Source organism: Phaenicophaeus curvirostris, chromosome 1, assembly GCF_032191515.1.
Source record: "Phaenicophaeus curvirostris isolate KB17595 chromosome 1, BPBGC_Pcur_1.0, whole genome shotgun sequence".
In the NCBI taxonomy this organism is placed as follows: domain Eukaryota; kingdom Metazoa; phylum Chordata; class Aves; order Cuculiformes; family Cuculidae; genus Phaenicophaeus; species Phaenicophaeus curvirostris.
The window spans coordinates 65394442-65413391 of NC_091392.1; the positions used below are offsets into that span (position 1 = coordinate 65394442).

General features: G+C 40.6%; 1 protein-coding gene across 12 annotated transcripts in view; it reads left to right on the forward strand.

Moving 5' to 3' along the window:
• WNK1 (WNK lysine deficient protein kinase 1) overlaps window positions 1–18950 on the forward strand; it is a 104570-nt gene that overhangs the window by 58207 nt on the left and 27413 nt on the right. For 7 of the 12 annotated variants that reach the window (XM_069860736.1, XM_069860693.1, XM_069860712.1 and 4 more), the window contains 12 exons: window positions 634–853; window positions 1056–1392; window positions 2131–2318; window positions 7370–7798; window positions 11016–11087; window positions 11718–11867; window positions 12912–13385; window positions 14543–14824; window positions 14960–15013; window positions 15497–15588; window positions 16152–16314; window positions 16805–16921. In XM_069860736.1, coding sequence (XP_069716837.1) covers window positions 634–853; window positions 1056–1392; window positions 2131–2318; window positions 7370–7798; window positions 11016–11087; window positions 11718–11867; window positions 12912–13385; window positions 14543–14824; window positions 14960–15013; window positions 15497–15588; window positions 16152–16314; window positions 16805–16921 — 2578 coding nt within the window. Of the gene's footprint in view, window positions 1–633; window positions 854–1055; window positions 1393–2130; window positions 2319–5366; window positions 5622–7369; window positions 8591–11015; window positions 11088–11717; window positions 11868–12911; window positions 13386–14542; window positions 14825–14959; window positions 15014–15496; window positions 15589–16151; window positions 16315–16804; window positions 16922–18950 lie in introns of those variants that run through there. The other 5 variants (XM_069860721.1, XM_069860761.1, XM_069860753.1 and 2 more) reach the window with 5 other exon arrangements.

An 18950-nucleotide genomic window follows, 5' to 3' on the forward strand; every position in this document is an offset into this window, starting at 1 on the left:
CTGTGGGTTTTTTTAATTTCTGGTTTTGGTTTTTGGTTTGGTTTTTTCTTTTTTTTTAGTTTTAAGCTATTTTCTATTTTTTCCTATTTTAAGTTATTTTAGTGGCTGCACACCACTTAAACTAAATGGAAGGCTTCTCTTGTACTTTCTGGACAAATACTCTGGTTGTGCCAAACAGAATGCAAGTCAAAGAGATTTTCAAGTAGTATAAAATAGGAAAGGAATCGTGTGGTGTCTATGTAGTGCTGAATTTACTAGATGAGGCTTTTGATAACATCTTGAAACACTGAAATACGTATTTTGTTTACTGTACTGACTTGAGACTAAGGGTTGTGTGTTGGAACTTTATGTTTAGTAAAACCAAGCTGTTTCTTCGAGGTTTCTTATTATTTTACTTAATATATTATCCTGTTCACTTGGCTTAAATCTGTTGGCTGACCAATGTATGATTTCTTTTTTGTACATCTGTAGCAGTGTTGCGTTTTGTTTCTCAGTCATGCTTTTAGATAGAAATTAGGAAGGACTGTCAGATGATTTATGGGAGAAGCATGAAGTGTAAAGAATAAATTTGAGGGTTCATCAGGCATGAAACCTAATTGCATGTGCTTTCTATGTTCTTTCCCAATATGCTAGATATGCTATTAAGGACCTTTTGAATCATGCTTTCTTCCAAGAAGAGACTGGAGTACGGGTAGAACTAGCAGAGGAAGATGATGGAGAAAAAATTGCTATTAAACTCTGGCTGCGAATTGAAGACATCAAAAAACTCAAGGGCAAATACAAAGATAATGAAGCAATAGAATTTTCCTTTGACTTGGAGAGAGATGTTCCAGAGGATGTAGCACAGGAAATGGTAAGTGTTGATAGTCTTTCAGTTCTCTGACAGTGGAATGAAATCTGTCAGCCCCTGCTTTTGCTGTTGTTTCAGTCTAGAAATAAAACAACTTCAGAAGTTTGCGAATGAGAAGTTAGTGCTAGAGAGTGGTAGCTTCTATTGTTGCACTACAACTGGCTGTCTATGACAGTCTGAACTCTGTGAATATATCCTCCTTCAGGTTGAATCTGGCTATGTCTGTGAAGGGGATCACAAGACAATGGCGAAAGCTATCAAGGACAGGGTATCTTTGATTAAGCGGAAGCGAGAGCAGCGTCAGTTGGTGCGAGAAGAACAGGAGAAGAACCTTCAGGAAGAAGGTAGTCAGAAGCAGCAGCTGGAACAACAGCAGCCATCAGGTGCTTCCCATGCAGGGTCGAAGCATCCCCAATCTGTCACTGGTACTACTCCTGTCCCCACTGCTTCAGCATCGGTTTCTACACAAGTGGAGCCTGAAGAACCAGAAGCTGATCAACACCAACAACTGCAGTTCCAGCAGCCCAGTATATCTATTCTTTGTAAGTGTGTCAGTTGGTTTATTTAGGAGCTCTTGCACTTATGCAGTCCCCCCCAACCTTACAGCCTTAAACTTATGGTGGCTATAGTAGTAAATATCTTAAGATATTGCTGTTTGCCATTGCAGATTTAATTTTCTGTTTTAGATACTGTATGTGAAAAGATGGATTAACATTCCTAAATTTTCCTCTTCTGCCATCCCAACATTTGAATCAGTATTGAAATAAAGATCGTAGATGAGAACTTCTCTACTAGAATGGTGAAGTTAGCAGATAGCAATTTGCTTTTTCTTTAGTTAATAGGGATTTTAAGTTCTCTACTATGCCTACATCTGGTACGTTTGCCAGCCAGCACAAGAGACCTTGTTATACATCTGCGTAAAATGAAATAAAAATAGTAATTAAATCCCCTGAAAGATCATTCATAATCACGTGGAATTTAAGTTTCAATTTCTAGCCTGGCCTTTTATAGGAAGCATGTTTACTATTATCTTCCCAAAGGACTCCTGAAATTACTGAGTTTTTAAAAAGGTTAAGGAAAGGCATATTGGTAAGGAATTACTTCATTGAGGAAGAAAAACCTACTTTTTTAAAGCCACTTAAAGGTTACAAGTGGTAAAATGCTGATAAGGTCTATGTGACACGGCACAAACATCAGTCTAATATTGATTGTTTATCTTTGAAGTTGTGAACCCAAACCACAATTTCTGACATGCAGATTTTTGTCTTTAACTTCTGCAGCTGATGGGACAGTTGACAGTGGCCAGGGGTCATCTGTTTATACTGAATCAGGTGTGAGCAGTCAACAGACTGTGTCGTATGGTTCGCAGCATGACCAGTCCATCTCAACAGCTGCAGTCCAAGGTTACGCAGCCTCAGTTGGCCAAGTGCAGTCACAACAGCATGGAGGATATCAGCCGCCTGCAGCGGTAAGCCAGAACTTAGTATTGCAAACGCATGGAATTATTTGATTTTGTATTTCTTCTGTAGGGTGAGAGGAGAATCTGCCAGGCAGTCTTCCATGTCTGTTTTGTTTTGCATGTGATGCAAATTCTGCATAGGAGTAGTTAAGGAACTGTTTTTGCAAGGTGACTGAGTCTAGGGCAGGGGGAAGAGTTGCAAGGGTATATTCGTCTTCAAAGCTTTTTAATCTTGAGTGCACTTAAGCAGAATGCTGGGTTACATTTTTTATTGATGAAAGTAACATCCTCAGAACAAGTCCATCTAATGAAAGTAAGCATTTACTCTCACTTGGGACAGTGGTGAGCGTATGTGTATATGAAGTTACCAGAGATCAAGTTCTTGGGTTTGATTTGAAGAAGGGGTTAGAATAAGTTGAGCTACTGTATAAGTATGCAATTGCTGTGTGTGTTCTGTGAGGCTTTACAGATTCTGCAGGTAAGATTTTTTTTCAACTGTTATAGAATGCTGCATGTGAGAACTCCAGACTGAAAAGACCCTACACCCTCGTTCCCAATTTTATTTCTAGCTTGTGTTGATTTGCTCATCAGTTGCCATGTGTATTACTTTTCCCTGGAAAATGTGCACTGGGCACAAATACTTTTCCTACTCTGTTCATTTGTGTTGCCCTTTTATTTTGGTATGTTTTTTTCCTTGGTATGTTTTTAGATCCAAGTATGAGAGCATGCAGAAATCTATTCCAGCTCTGGAGTAGAACTTCTGCTACTGTTAGACTGTCTTTGGTGGTTCCCTTGTTACTTGTTTTTTACACAAATAAAAATCTAACACTAAGGCAGAGACATTATGGTATAATTTAGTAATACTACAGGGGAGAAGATGTGACATGTAAGACTGAGAGTCCTTGCTTTTTTTAATTGTAGGCTTTATTACAGAATTGTTGGTGTTACTAGCTTTTAGAAAACACGCTGGTTTCACTCAAAAGCAAGGCATCGCCATCTTTTTCAAGGGCACTTAACTTGAAGCATGTGGTACTGCTAGTCCTTGGTCAAATGAGTTTTTAATTCCTCTAAATAAACTTGTCTTCTGGGTAAGCAGTGTTCTGATGTGTGGGCATATATTGGACCAGAAGCCATTTCACTGTCTTGGGATGGCTGACTTCCAGCTCGAAAGACCATAATCTTTTTGAGGGGATGGGAGAATAGGCATATGACAGAGGTATAGTCAAGTTGCTTAGTTCACTGCTGAAATGTGCTTATACTCCATGATGACGTCTGTGGAACCAGGAGGTTGACAGAACTGAGTAGAACACTACAAGAACTATTAATACTTTGGAAGGCAGGATGACAAGTCAAAACGATATCAACAGCTCGAGAAATGGTCTTAAAAAGAAATAGAGTGCAGTTCAATGAAGACAAGAACAAGGTTCATGTTTAAGTGGGAATAATCACCTACGCAAGTGTAAGGTGGGCAACAACTGACTAGGCAGCAATTCTACTAAAAAAAAAGTTGGGGATTGCATTGGACCCACAAGCTGAACATGGTCAAAAACATCATGCCTTTTTCACAAACATCATGTTATGTGAAGTAGTAGTTCTGCTCTTGGCCAATGGTGAGTCTATTCTGGACACCCTGCTTGAGCGAAGTTGAAGGTGATTTGGAAGAGAATTCAGAGGAGAGTGACAGAAACCTCCCACCAGAAATACAGAAAATATGATTTATGTGGGAAGACCAAAATAGTTAAGGGAAGCCTATGAAAGATGAGCTTGAGGAGAGAAAAAGATGTAAAGGCTGCTGTAAAATAGGAGGAAGTGAATCAGACCACAACATTATTCTCAGAATAAAAAATAATAAGCCTAAATTGCAGCATAGAATTACTGTTTTGAAAGGTTTTTTTTTTTTACCAACCAACAAGAACAGTTAAGTACTGCACTCTCTGTCACTGGAGTTGTTTCTGAACAGTTTAGATAAATTAGTCAGGAATGACATATGTAACTGGTCCTGCTTTGGAACAAATAAAGATTATGGGTAAAGTATTTAACCTATTGAGTTCCCCTATGCCTCTCTCCCAAATTTTTGAGCACTCTAGGAAGATTTTGCACATCAGGAATCTTTAAAATCAGATCTCCACTGAATATCTTGAGGTTTTTTTTCCCTTGGAGGTTTTTATTTGATTTTGATTATGTTAAGAAACTGCGGATTACGTCCATAAGAGGCATATAGCATTAGAGAAAGAAAATTTGCAGTTGAAGACTGCCTCTTTGAAATGTCATCTTTCCATTCACTTAAATCCCCAACAAAACTTACCACACCAAGAAAAGTAATAACAACAAAAACCCCAACTACTCTAAAACTTAATTGTGTTTCTCCCGGTTTGGTTGGATTTTGACCTGTGGCCTTCTGGATTGTGGCAAGATTACAAAATTCTTATGATTTTATTGGCCCAGTGTCTGGAAAATGCTTGTCTACGACTAGTTTTAATGAATTTTCCACACATTAAACCAACTCCTTTTCCACAACTTAAGTTGTAGAATGTGTAATGTAAATTCTTATGATATTTTAGTATTTTAGTTAATGAAGAGCCAGCTGCATGCAGTTAGTCTGCTTAATTCAGGCAGGGAGGTGCCCAAGCAGAGGGAGACTTGTGAGGGATTATGGGTAAACACACATCCTAAGAATTAATGTTTGAAAGCTGATCAGTTTGTTTAGGTTGTTTTTTGTTGGGCTACTAGATGCTGTGAATATTTTCCCTGCGGAAAATATTCTCTTCTGTCTGTTCTGCCTTCCACGTGCTTCTTGTAGGAGTGCTAGGGAACATCCCACACTGCTCAGCAGCCTAAGGCAAGCTTGGGTTCTCAGAGATAAAAAGAGCCTGTTTCTGGTGTGTGTTGGCATTCATTCAGCATTTCTCATATCTTCTTGCACACATAGTAGTCCGTATTTGGCCTCTCATTGTGTGTCTGCATTTCTTTTCTACCTCATTATAGTTCTGCCTAGTTTTGTTTTTCTTTTTTTTTTTGAAGTGTTCAACTCTATCTTTTGTTTTCCTCCTTCAGCCTCAACGTGGTCGTAGCATGTCAGTTTGTGTTCCCCACCTTCCTGCTCTTCCCTCTATGTCCTGCATCCCTCTCAGTGCTCCTTGCACCCCACCACCAGCGCTGTCTGCACCTCTTTCTCCTTTCTACCTTCGGACTGTCCCTGAAGAAACCTTTGCAGAAAAGCTTTCTAAAGCCCTGGAAAGTGTCCTGCCCATGCACTCTGCCTGTCCACGCAAGCATCGACGCTCCAGCCTGCCCTCCCTCTTTGTCAGTCCTGTATGTGTTACCATTTGCCTCCTGGCACAGTAAGATAAATTATTAAATACATCCTAGGCTTTTGGGCGTTTTTTTTCTAAATGAGAAAATGAAGAGCTGATTCCTTATTCCTTATACTGTGCTGCTGCAACATTGGTCTTTTTTGGAAGCAGTGCACTTCAACATTATCAAACAGTGGCTGACCATTTGTTTTTTGTATTTTAGGATAATACGAATGTGAATTACATAGTTGTTCCATGGAAGATAAAGGGAAGACTAGTTCTTATCCCCTAATTTGGCTTTTTATTTTCCAGCTTCTAAGACAGTGTTCAATGCTAATTAAGCCCTGCATGCAACAACCAGCTTCCAAAGCTTGGTTGCTGTGGTTGGCTGCACTAAAGCTTTGGCTGTCTGTGGTAGTGATGCTGGAAATTCAATACTATGAATACTTATGAGTATTTTTCTTAAAAAATGTTTTAATCAGAAGTGCCAGTTCCAGCTGCTTCTTGATGGGAAGAAGCCGTTGTTTCATGTTTCTTAGAAGGTTTGATGCAAGATAGCCTGCAGGACAGGAAGTAGCCTGTTTTCAGCTTTGGGCTTTGATTTACATGAAATAAATGTTGAGGAACAATTCTCTCAAGTATATGGAACTAGTTTTCGGAACATAGGAATAGTTCTTCATCCTGTAGGAGCTTCTTATTGGTATTTGTCAATATGGAAATTTGCTGCTGCTTTTCCAGGAAAAAAAAGAGGCTGGGGAGAAGCAGAACAAGGTGGAAAGAGCAACTTTAAAAAGTCACAGATGGCATCTGTCTTAAAGACCACGTATTTGCTACTGACTTGCCTTTTTTTTTTCCCCTGTATGGGACTGATAATATGTTGCCTTTCAGTGTGCTGTAGGCAGAGATGAAAAAAATGCAGAATTATGAAGTTATTCCGTATTCTCATATAGAACTCTTTAGTGAAAATTTTCCTACGAATCTTAAACGAATTGAGTCTCACTTGAAAGGGATGCATCAGATGGAGTGGAATTGCCTGCTATTATTAATACCTAAGAATGTTTTATTCTCCAGGCAACAGATAGGTGTGTTTCAGTGAATGCTGATTTCTTATGTGAAAAGGTGTGATCATAAGTGATCCAAGAGATCAAAAGAGATGGTCAGAATCGAAAGGCTATACAGTTTTATCATACGTTTTATCTGTGGGCTGGAATTGTTCAGGTTTGTCTTACAAAAGATTCCTTTTTAGCTCCCAGGATTGCATACGGATCACGCTCCTGACAAGACACTAGCATTGTGGGTTTTTGCATTGGATAATATTAAGATTTAATGCCTTTTTATCTTCTGAGTGCACGCCAGAGGCTCTGCATTCTTGCTACTATCAAGTTCTGAATTTTCACATTTTGCATATGGCAGTAACCTCAGGGGTTTGATTGGCTTTCTAGCACTGATCACAATGGATAGCGCATGACAAGAAATCTCATTACATTATCAGGAGCAAAACTGGTTTATTTTTGTGAATTATTGGAATTGGACTGGAAAAGCAGCTCTAACACAAGCAAATGTTTCCATTTATAGCTATGCCTGCCATGGATGTATTTAATGGATAGTTACAACTCACCTAAATTTCCTAACTATTGTATGTTTTTGACCATGAATTTGAGTAGTCATTCTATAAAGTTACTTCACAGAACTGCCTAGTGAACTGTGCATGTTGATGTGCTTTCACTTTTAATGTATGAATTACCTGTCTTGTTCATGTCAATACAGCCTCAGCATCCACGTGGGGGAACACCAACGTTCCCAGATTCACAGATATTTTTCCCAACCGTTCATGAACGGCCAGTGTCTTTCTCGCCACCACCTGTCTGCCCGCCGAAGGTGGCAGTTGCTCAGCGACGCAAGAGCACTTCATTTCTGGAAGCCCAAACTTGCCACTTCCAGCCATTGCTGAAGACTGGCCAGAGTTTAGTTCCACCTGGTGGTAGTCCCACCAACTGGACACCAGAGGCATTCGTTATGCTGGGCCCAGCAGCTCAGAGAGTCACTGGAGAGCCTCTGCATGTGCAAGTTAATCCTGTGTTTGAGCCAGCTCCTGTCCACAGTGACTATAGATCTGGACCAGCACCTCCAGAGGATGCTCACTACAGAATGCATCCAGAAGCTGTGTATTTGGTGGGCATGCACTATCCATCACAGGTATCGGAGCAGTATGATCAAGTAGCTTTTAACTCTCATGCGACTGAACAACATTTGAAGCAGGTCTCTGAGTCAAACCATGGGCAAGGTGGTCCTCCACAAAGCTCTGTGTTCAACTTCCAATTGGGGCAAACATACTTGGCAAGACATGTTCAGAACCTGAGGCTGGATTCTGGGATGGGTCCCCTTTCTCCAATATCCAGTGTTTCAGCTCCTCTGAGTGCAGATCCTGCTCAGATGACATTTCACCAGGTATTTGTTCCGCACTCTGCCCCGGCTGTGCTCTCTCACAGTGGTGATGGCAGAGCAAGCCGTGTCTTTGATTTCCATGTGCATACACCGACTTCTGCTCCAGCAGAAGGGGCAGCTTTACCCCAGCGGGTCTACAGAAGTCGACGGGGCTCTATGGAGACTAGTCAAGAGGAGTCCACTCAAGGCATAGGGTCCCATGGTCGGCTTCAGCCTGTGACAGAGGAGCACTGTAACTATCTTAGTCCTGAGTTAGCAGGTCCCAGAGGGGGCTCTGCCAGGCGGAGTTGGCCTGAAGGAAGCCCAGAATACTCCAGTGATTCCTCACAGCTGACATCCTCTGACACTGGTGATTTCCAGTCTCCTCCCCCTACTGGGGGGTCATCTTCTGGTTTTGGTTCAGACTTCTCATTGCCCATTGTTCAGCTGCCTCAGAAGGTGTTGCAAGAGTCGCAGCTTTTCATCTGCTTCCCCCAGGGAGCCTCGACTCAGCAGGCCTTGTCCACCTCGCTTTCATCAGGACCACCTGCACTCTATTCTCAGGTCACAGGAGCAAATCTTTCCAGAATTTCTCTGCTTTTTAGAAGTCGTATGTTGCGCTTAAAGGGGACCCTTGTTCTTAGACTTGCTCCATGTGGTTCTATGTATTAGCGTTCATGGGGTTGTCCTTCCAGTAAATTAGTAGTATCCTAGGATCTCTTTAACTTAACCAGGTTGCAGTGAAATAATGAGGCACCAGCAACCGCTTGGTCTGTGTTCAGCTTCAGCCAAAATACTGGTAGGGCTTTTGTGTTAAGGGTAACAAATGGTCAGTGTTCCTCACGGGACTAGTTTTTCTTTTGGCAAGAAATAGCTGGAGTACCAAATTGGCTTTTAAACAATGGGTTTAATGAGATGTATCTGCTCAGTGCTTTGAGTCAGCAGCGACAGTGAGACTTGCTTTGTATTTTTGTGCCTGCTCCTTAGCCATTTAATGAGAATGTTTTGTTTGAAGTTGAACTTCCATATGAATAATGTTTCATTAGATAACAACAAGGTTAATTTGGTGACTGTTGAAAATGCAAGAGCTTTTTCTAGTCTTGGGGGAAGAGAGGAGGGGAAGGAGCTACATTATGTATGTGTACATGGATTTGGAAATGTACTTGCAGGATTGTTAAAGGAACTAAAGAAGCTGAGAGGTAATTCGTAGCACGAACAACTGCTGCTACTAAGTATTACTACTTTATAAGCCTAGAATATGGTGTCTTTTTAAAAAGCAAAATTTTAGGCCCAAAGCTTAGTTTGGAGGTACATGTTTTACCAGGATACATGGTATTTACACTTGCACTAGTCCGTAACGCATTTATACGCTTTGGTGTGCATTTGTATATTCATTGTGTCTGCACTTGTGATCTGAAACTTTCCATAAGATAATTTTTTGTGATAACTTTTTACTTTGAGTAGACTCTGTCACTTCTCCTGTTCTTGGAATTAGGAGCTCTCTGACATTGTAGTTATTGGAGTATTAGCAAAATTTGTGTGAAGGAACTGGAGGAGAATACTTTCTGCTTTTTGTGGTAAGATCGAGACCTAAGTGTGTAAGGCTTTGTGTATGGGATAATAATGATGTTTTATTAAAGCTGAAACAGCTTTAATCACTAGTCTAATAGATAAAGTAATTTTGAGGCTGTAGGAGAACTTGTGAAGCTGCTGTGCAAGAAATGTAAAAATTATTGGGTGTTGTTTCTCCGTAAACCACCTTTGTTAAACTTCACGAGGTGACTTCTGATGGATGTGAAATACATCTGGAAAACACGATAAGGGGTCATGATTATTTTGTGGAATATAGACAAATCCCAGAAGTTATTAGAAGATGAGAATTTGAAGGACAAACTGAGTCAATGTGAACAGATGTTACAGCAGTGGGATATAGGATGTGTTTAGATCCTAGCCAATAAAAGCCTCCGTCTTCTAAAACAGCAAAGAAAAAAATGGTTCTTTTCACTGGCAGTCTGCTTTCCCTGAAATTTCTATAATTAAAAAAGGATGTGATTTTAGTAAACTTGTTCATTATGAGCTTTTACAAACTGAATGATCATAGCATTAAGGAATTTTAGTAGGTACTTCTGATAAGATACATACACACCAGCTTTGTTACTCACAAAAAGCAATTCACCAAAGTGGTGCATGCTCAGGGAATTCATCTGGAAGTCTTTGTCTAGTTGTCTCCCAGGATCTGATAAAGAAATAAAATAGTCACAAAAATAATGAAAATCCTGGGATCTGATAAAAAATGTCAGCCACAAAAATAATGATGATACATTCCATTTTCCTCTACATCTTCCACATTCATTTGTATGCCATGCATCCATTTTTTTCGTTGCTTATTCATTCAAAAATTCTGTCTTAGCTAGAACGTGGACCCCCAGATTCTTCAATATCCAGTTCTTAGTAGCCTTTGAATGTTAATGAGTCTGGAAATGATTTCTAACTTGTATTTTGACATGCCTCTCAAAGGGAATTAATGACATATATATGTACTGGGTACTTTATTATTGGTCTAGAATTCTGTATATCTTTGACTTTTTTTTTTTAACAGATAGTTTTATTTTCTTCTAGCCTCCTTCTAGAGGTTAGAACACATGTAAAGGTAAAACTTAATGTCTATATTTCCATACCAAGGCACCTTGCTCTTAAGGCATCATCAGTGGAAGAAGCTGGTAGGCTAATGTGTCTCATGTTCAGGGGCATGTGGGTTGGAGACTTTCTGTATTGGTTGTTTTGGAAGACTTAGAAATGGAGTTAAGTACTTTGCACATCACTCAGCTTTCTTCTGGCTGTCATAGTGGAATTTGGCCAAAAGGACTGGTTTCCCAAAAGGACAGCTAGAAACCTATTCCAACCAGATCATTCCAGGCAGAAATGATTTTAACTGTAGGAACAGTAGGGTTTTTTAGGCTGATCCTCCATCTTTTTTTTCGTCCTCCAGACACAGGTCCAAGGTCAGTCAGCCTCAAACAGTACATCGGTGCCATCCCAGCCTACCCAACACACTCAGCAGGTAAGATCTCAGTCCCTAGACCTGGGACTAAGATACTTGTAGTATAGGATTTTGATGACTCTCTTAAGAGCAATTGACTATCTCTGTTCCCCCTTCAACCTATAGCTCTGGACAAAAGCAAAGGAATTATCTGGTTCCCACCCCATCTAACGTGCTGTGAGGTTAGCTTAATTGACTTTCTGAAATTAATTTTTAGTCGGGTTAATGCTTATTTTCATGTTGGTCTTTCCCAACTTCCACCTGAGTTTGCAGTCAAGGTCCCTTTCAAGGGGAGGCATGTCAGGATTTGTAAGTTGGACTGCCTAGGCAGGTAGACTTCATTCTCATGATTTCTTCTAACTGGAAATGCTATCTTCTGTAACATCCTCTTCTCTTGACTGCCTTTTCTTCCTATGCAGAATCTTCATTCTTGTTTTCACAGGTGAAATAATTTTGTTTCAAGATTTGATGCTGATAATAGAGTTGTATTAGTAATTCTAATAAGTAATTGCTAAATCTTAATTGACTCAGCGTATTCAGAAGAACCACTGATGTCACTTATGAAATAGTAAAAAGTAGAATCTAACTGGCATATACTTTGAAAACTTCTGCGGGGGGAAAAATAGCTTCTGCCTCTTTTTCTTACTACAGAATGCGCAGCAGCCAGCCTCTTCCCAACAACCTGGGCAATACCAGCTGCAGCAGCCATCAGTTTCTGCAGGTGCCACTCCCACGCAAACTGTCTCTCAAACTCAAACTTCACAGGTTATGCCAATGCCTCAGGCAGCAGCTGGGACACAGGTAAACAAAGTTTTTCTTTCCAACAGATTTTTATTGTCTTCACAGCTGGCAAATTTGATGTGCTGCTACTTTCACTTTTGTCATCTTTTGTAATGGTTTGAAAACATTCATCCAGATAATAGCGTTCTTAGTGTACTGCAACTGTCGATTTTGCTGGAAGATGTGTTAGAAACTCCTTCTTTCACATGTGGCAGTCATGAGTAATTTGAGGGAGGGATAACACTTCCATTCACAAAGATGGTTAAATTGTCGAAAATATTGTGAGGCATGTTGATGAACGGTATATTATGAATGGATTTGCAGGAACTTGTCATTTCTCTGCTTACAGTCATGTCAATCTTCTGCACCATTGTGTGTGTAAAACACATTCATGTCTTTAGGTGGTGAACCATACAGGACTGCCTTCTCCACTCTTATCTGTCTTATCCAACTCTTCTCATTTACTTCCCGGCCAAGATGCTTCTTTTACTGAGCATTACTTTGTTTTGGCTCATAGCTCTATCTTGAACACGTGAGCCATGGTTTTGTTTTTTAAAATGGTTGTTTTGTTGCTTGTTTATTTAAACCGCCTTTCCAGCTGCATCATTTGCTGGCTTTAAATGACATATTCCCTGCCGTTCTCCAAATGCTGGCACAGTGGCTTTTCATTCTTTGTTGCTTTAGTCCCTGTACTCAAAGCTAACAGATTTGTTGAAAGATTTGCACTTCTCCCCTGTAAGAAGGCAGACTTGGCTCTAATTGAGAGTAATTAGATTGTGTTTATGCATAAGTCAGAGTGCTTCAGGGGATTTGAACGTTGCTCTTTCACCCTCTGTGGGTGTCTGTTTCAAGAGCCTGCTGAATTCTTCAGGGGAAGTGTTGCGAAGTGAGGACCTTTTGGAACTCCAGCCAGCTTCCCAGCCACTTTGCCAACTGTGCTCCCCACCCACTTTAATGGAATGCTATAACTTGAATAATTCTTTCTTTAACTAATGCGTAAAAATTCTGCTTTCTGCAACCCTGCTTTAAAAACAATCTCTATCTCTATTTTCTTTACCTCCCCAGCTTCCTGTTTCCCAGCCAGTGCCGATCATCCAAGGCGAGCCTCAATTACCTGTTGCAGCACCTTCTCTCCCTCAGCCTTCAGTTGCCCCATCGGTCCCTATTGGCTCTCATTTTCTACCCATGGGACAGCCGTTGCCAACTTCCATGGTTCCCCAGTTCTCAGTCTCTCAGTTGCCTGTAGCAGCTCCTCATGTGTCAGTGGCTCAGCCAGGTTTCCAGTCGCTGCCCATTTCAATGGCAGCTGGCATCAATCAGCCATTGCTCACGCTGGCCACATCTGCTGCAGCTACCACTGTCCCTGTAGGATCAACCGTTGTCCCTAGCCAGCTTCCCACGCTTATGCAGCCTGTGGCTCAGATGCCCAGTCAGGTTGTCCCTCAGCTCCTGCAGCCAGCTGTCCAGTCGGTGGGATTGCCAGTCAGCATTGGACAAGCTGCTGAAGCTTCACTTCCTGCTGGAGATGCTCTTTACCAGGTATTGTTGCAAGCCAGCAGAGCTCTTATCCACGTATTTACCCATTCCTTTAAGGTACCAGATCTGAACTGTGTGCCCTGGCCCATTCACTTCTCATAAGAGAGCCATTAAGCCATGAAGGTGAATTCTGCTGTGTGGTAAAGGACAATTGTAAGGCGGGGAAGTAGGGTGGCGGGAAGTCCTTGGATGCTCTGGCATTTTGAGTTTTTCATATATGGCAGTGGAATTCGTCTAAAATGACAAAATCTTAGTGCAGGGCTTCTATCAACCACTGTGTGAGAGAGGACAGCTACACAGCCAAGAGATTTGACAACTTGAGGGAAATAAAATACAAAACTCGGTGATTTAAAAAATGGGAGGTGTGTGTTAGAAAGAAATTGCAGCATATTCAGTAATGTCAACATTTCATTCCAAGTGTGGGAAGAGGTGGGGAGAGGGTTGAGGGGTTGGGGACTGTGGAATTTCTAGAAATAAGTTCAGATGACATGGATCTTGGATGTGACGTAAGTACCTGATACTAGTCATGAAATGCTGGGCTGTTGGGCACAGGCTGCTTCAGCTGCTTTGTGCCATCACTGTAAATCTGGCAACCTGAATAGTGACAAGAATAGTGACTCAGCGTGTGATTGTTCTTCTAGAACAAAAATGATTTAGATGTAGAACTGTCTGCAAGGGGTGTCTTAAGGAGTGCTCTAGAACAGAAGCGGTGTAGGAATGTCCTGGATCAGCTCATCAAGAGAGGACAGGAAGAATATAATTTTTTTTTTGCTGTTACTCTCAAGAATCAGCAGTAACAACTTCTGAGCAGTCATCATTCCGCCTGAATATGCTTCAAACTCATTTCAAGTCTCTGCCCTTAAAATGTTAAGCCAAATGGCAACTGAAAGAGCTGGGAGGTGAAGATAGCTTTGCCTCAGGCTTGGAATTTTCAGTGGGAATTCACTTGTTCAAGCATGGTGACTCGCAAGCTGAGCTTTGGCTACACGAACAGTTTGCTCTGCTTTTCTGGGGTGGTAGTCTTTAGCAGTGCTTGAACAAGTACTGAAGGTTGGAACATGGCCCCGAGACTGATACTTTAGTTTTGTGGTGGTTTTTTAGCTGTTGTTTTCTAATTAGCTCTGACACACACCAACTTAACTCCTTCATTTCTTTTACAGGGCTTCCCATCTCGGCTGCCACCTCAATACCCAGGCGACTCGAACGTTGCACCTTCCTCTGCTGTGGCTTCTGTTAGCGTTCCTTCTGCCGTACTTTCCCCTCCCTTACCCGCAGATGCAATGGCTCAGCCGGGCTATCTTGCTCCTGTTGTGCAGCCGTATGTTGAACAGAATGTTTTAGTTCCCATGGGCAGCCTAGGTGGACAGGTTCCAGTGCCCCAGCCTACAGTGAGTTTGGCACAACCGGCCTCATCTGCCTCTGCACAGCAGGCGGTTTTGGAGGTAAATATGTTGAATATAATGTAACAGTACATTTGGGGTGTCTGAATTATGCGACATTTTGTGTGGGGGGAACTAATCCCTTCTGTGCTTGTCTTCAGCTGGAAATCAATGTTTCAAATTACCTTTTCCTTACAGCAGAATGTCATGTCATTGTGGGGACCTTGTTGCCACTGGCTGTTCTGTTGGGAAGTGAGTGTGCGTCCTGCAGGCAAAAAAACTGTTTACACTTCACTTCTTGCTAATACTGCAGAATATTTTTGCTGTATCAAAGACAAACTGCAGCTGATAGGCATAATGACAGATTCTCAAAGGCTATTCCTTGCAGCGTTTTTCTTGCTAGGGAAGATTGTCTTTGTGTTCTGCATTGGCTTGCCTTTTGCACATTCTGTTGGTAAGACTGTGGCTGCATGGCAAACTGTAGTGACACGTAGGAGTAGAAAGGATGGCTGATTTCCTCTTCCCTCTCCTCCTTGGATCATGATATGCTTCACTGCAGTTTGCTCTAGAATCTTTTGTTAATAAGAGCTGTCTAGATGCCAGCTATTTGAAGTTCTAAAAAGGTAGCACTTCCAGCTTTACAGCTGATTTGGGAGGAAACATTGAAGACTAGTGGGTTGCTTGAAAAGGAATGTTATTCTTTAGGGGGTTCTTGATGTAGGTTTCTATCCATAGGGTACTCAGGGAGCCTCACAGACTGCTCCTTCAGAGACTCTTCCAGCAACACAGCCTGCTCAGTCTACCCCTTTGGCTTCCTCTATGGATAGGTAAGCGTTATTTTCATTTCACCAAAATGAATTTCAGTTTCATGTGTTAGATTATTCTTCCTTGTATGGTCTTTAGGTATCTTTTTTTGCCAGGGATATTTTTTTTTTCACTGAGGGTATTTTTAATGATGTCAGGAAATAAGCTTCTAGAGGAAAAGTAGGCTTAAGAGAGCTGGAGTAAATTTTGATTTACAGGAGGGTATGGAGGGAGTGAATGAGATTGTGTATAATAATTTAACTCCTGATCCATTATTTGTCATGTCAGATGGATCATAAGATATGGTTTTTGTCCTTTCGGCACTTCAACAGACTTCAAATTCCCAGTAGCTTGGAAATATATTGAGAAGATATATTTGTATAACTTAGTTTGCAAGAGATATATGTATCTAGATAATTACTATCAGAATTGCTGTTCAAGCAACCCTAAGCGTTGACAGGGCTCTTCTCCCCTGCTCCACGAATAGCAGGCATCTACTGCTGTCCAGTAGAGAACACCATCTAGTAGCGTAAACTGTATTATTGCATAGATATGAATGTAACATTGTTTTTTGATTTTTTTTTAGTGCACATTCTGATGTCGCTTCAGGCTTGAGTGATGGCAATGAGAATGTTCCAGCTTCTAGCGGAAGGCACGAAGGAAGGACTACTAAACGTCATATGCGGAGATCTGTCCGCAGTCGCTCTCGCCATGAGAAGACTGCTAGGCCGAAACTGAGAATTCTAAATGTGAGTAGTCTTATATTTCAGTGACTATTTGGTAATGTTGATCCCTTTTCTGAACTTCAAAATTTTCTTTTCTTGTGAGGAATGTGTGGCTTGTGTTGTTCCCCGTTCCCTCTCTGCCTCCCTTAGCACATAAGCAATGCCATGTATTTCTCCTGTTTCTGGAGTCAGGGTTTCAAATGTTTTAAGAGTTCCAAATGTGTTAAGAGTGTTTTTGAGCATTAGGTATAGGAAAATTAGTTTGCTTAGCTAGGAGTGATTCCACAGATTTGTCTAGAATATTTGAATTAGTCTTAATAGTAAAGCTAGGCCAGTGGCCTAACCTGTAAGCTAGAAGGAAACAATGGAACATCAGTGTGGAGGAGGTGAGCTTGGAAATCTGAGTATTAGAGTTTGTAGTAGAGCAGTACTGTCAGTTTGTTGCTGTGATCTTTAAAACACAAGTCTTACATTCTCATGCTTCTAGTTTGAACTATTGTTTTCTTTGCTTTAGGTTTCAAATAAAGGTGATCGGGTAGTGGAATGCCAGCTAGAGACACACAATAGGAAAATGGTTACTTTCAAATTCGATTTGGATGGTGACAACCCTGAGGAAATAGCTTCAATTATGGTAAGATATGTTTTAGAGATGAAGGATTGAAGCAAGTCTTGATCACAGTAGTAATATAAGCAGTCTTATTTTCTCGTTTGTGTTTCAGAATCGCTCTTTATGTAGCATGGCCTGTGCTCGCAATATTGGTGTACAAACAAAACTAGAGACTCTGGACATAGAGTGCTGTACCAAGTTGACAGTTAATATTGTGTGCTTGGTTCACATGAAAATTTGTGTCAGTTCTTACCTTAGAATTGTGGTTTTATCAAGTAAATCTGCTTTTGGATTTTTTTGTAGTTTAATTTTTTAAGAAACTGCAAACAACTTTCTGAAAGTATCAGATTAAACAAATTCTGTTTGCTTTTTTAACTGCAGACGTTAGTAGATCTTTAAAACTTCTGCTTATGCTTTGTTTTTTGCTGTTCTCAACTGAAATGAGAAGACTGTGTCACTAAAGTAAGGAATAGGAATCACTTTGTGGTTTCCAAAAGTCAGTAGTGACTGATGCTTCTGTCAACTTTCTCAGAGCAAAAAACCATCTCCATTCAGGATGTAATGGTCAAAAGAACATGCCCTGTAGAGAGATGCTTGAATGAGAATACTGTGCAGCATGAAATAGAAACATGCCTCCCTTTTTTTTTTAAATTTAAACTCTTATTCCTGAGATGGTAAATCTGAATGAAACTGGCATTGTTTTAGTGTTACTGAAGCAAGGGGGATGACAAAAAGCAGTATGTTTTGCAAGTTTTTGTGTCACCTACACAGTATTCCTCTTTTAACTTAGAGAAGTGGCAGAATAATAGGTGGTGTGTACTGGATTCATACCTGCCAAAAGGAACTATGTCAGTGACATGGGGAAAAAATGATCTCTCTGCCACTAATGGCTTTCCAAGAAAGAGGAAGAAATTGTTTCTTGGCTGTCTATGTGCACTGGCAGTGTAAACAAGTGAATAATGTGAAGTTGAGTGCCAAGAAATATGGAGAGAATACACAGATGTCTTCACTCATACCTGAAGTGATCCTATGGAGGAATAAGAGTATGGTTGATTTAAACAAACAACCCCATCCCCCCCAAAAAACAAAGCAAAGCAAAACAAAAATGCCCCAGAAATCTACAAACACTACCCCCAAAAAAGAAAACCCCAATGCTCAAACCAAAATATCCCTTCCCAAGTACAAAACAAAATCCCCTCTGTTTAACAGAAACTACAGATATTTGAAGATGAGTAGGAGCAAAATAAGTGAATTATGCATCCAAAATGCAGTTGCATCGTTGAAAGCATGCAACTTCATTTAGGCAACTGAAACTGGAACTTTGTGCTCATCGATTTCTTGTTAAATATTGAGGAAGCTTTTGCTTGTAAGACTTCTGGTTTCCGTTTGATCAGAATACTACCAGGCATACCCCATATGGGTATCTGTCATTGCTTAACTTAAAACACTGAAGGTTTTTTTTAGTACTAAGTATTCTGCATTGCAAAGGCTGATAGAAGCGCATCATGCTTGTCTTTCCTTTTTCTGAACCTGCATCCCAGAAAATTGATGGAAAAAACATGTCTCAGGCTTTACCTCTGAGGCACTTCTGTCTTTCTCAGCAGAGACACTGTGACTGACAGCTTTACTTCTGTTTTGCAGACTGTCTGTCTCTGAGAAATTTAGCATGCAGTATTTCAGGAAACAATTTTTTCACAGCTCAGACTGAACTAAGAATGTCTTCCTAAATACCAAGTATACTTGTTTATTTCCTCCAACATAAGCAGCAGAATTTATTTTTATAAAGCTATACGAAGTATTGAAACTAGATAGGCTGAACAAATTTCCTCGCATCATATAGGGAACGTATTTGTGTTTATGTACCACAGCCAAACTTTGTTAAGTTAGTGATGTACAACCTGAATAGCATGGAAGTTCTGTGTGGAACAGAAAGAAAGAATCGCAGAGCACGTCTTGCAATACAGAATTTTCTATTTTTTTAACATTATAGTTTCTTTTAAGTGTCGCTGTTAATGTACGTTACAGTGGATGTGAGGAACTGCTCTAAGGTAAG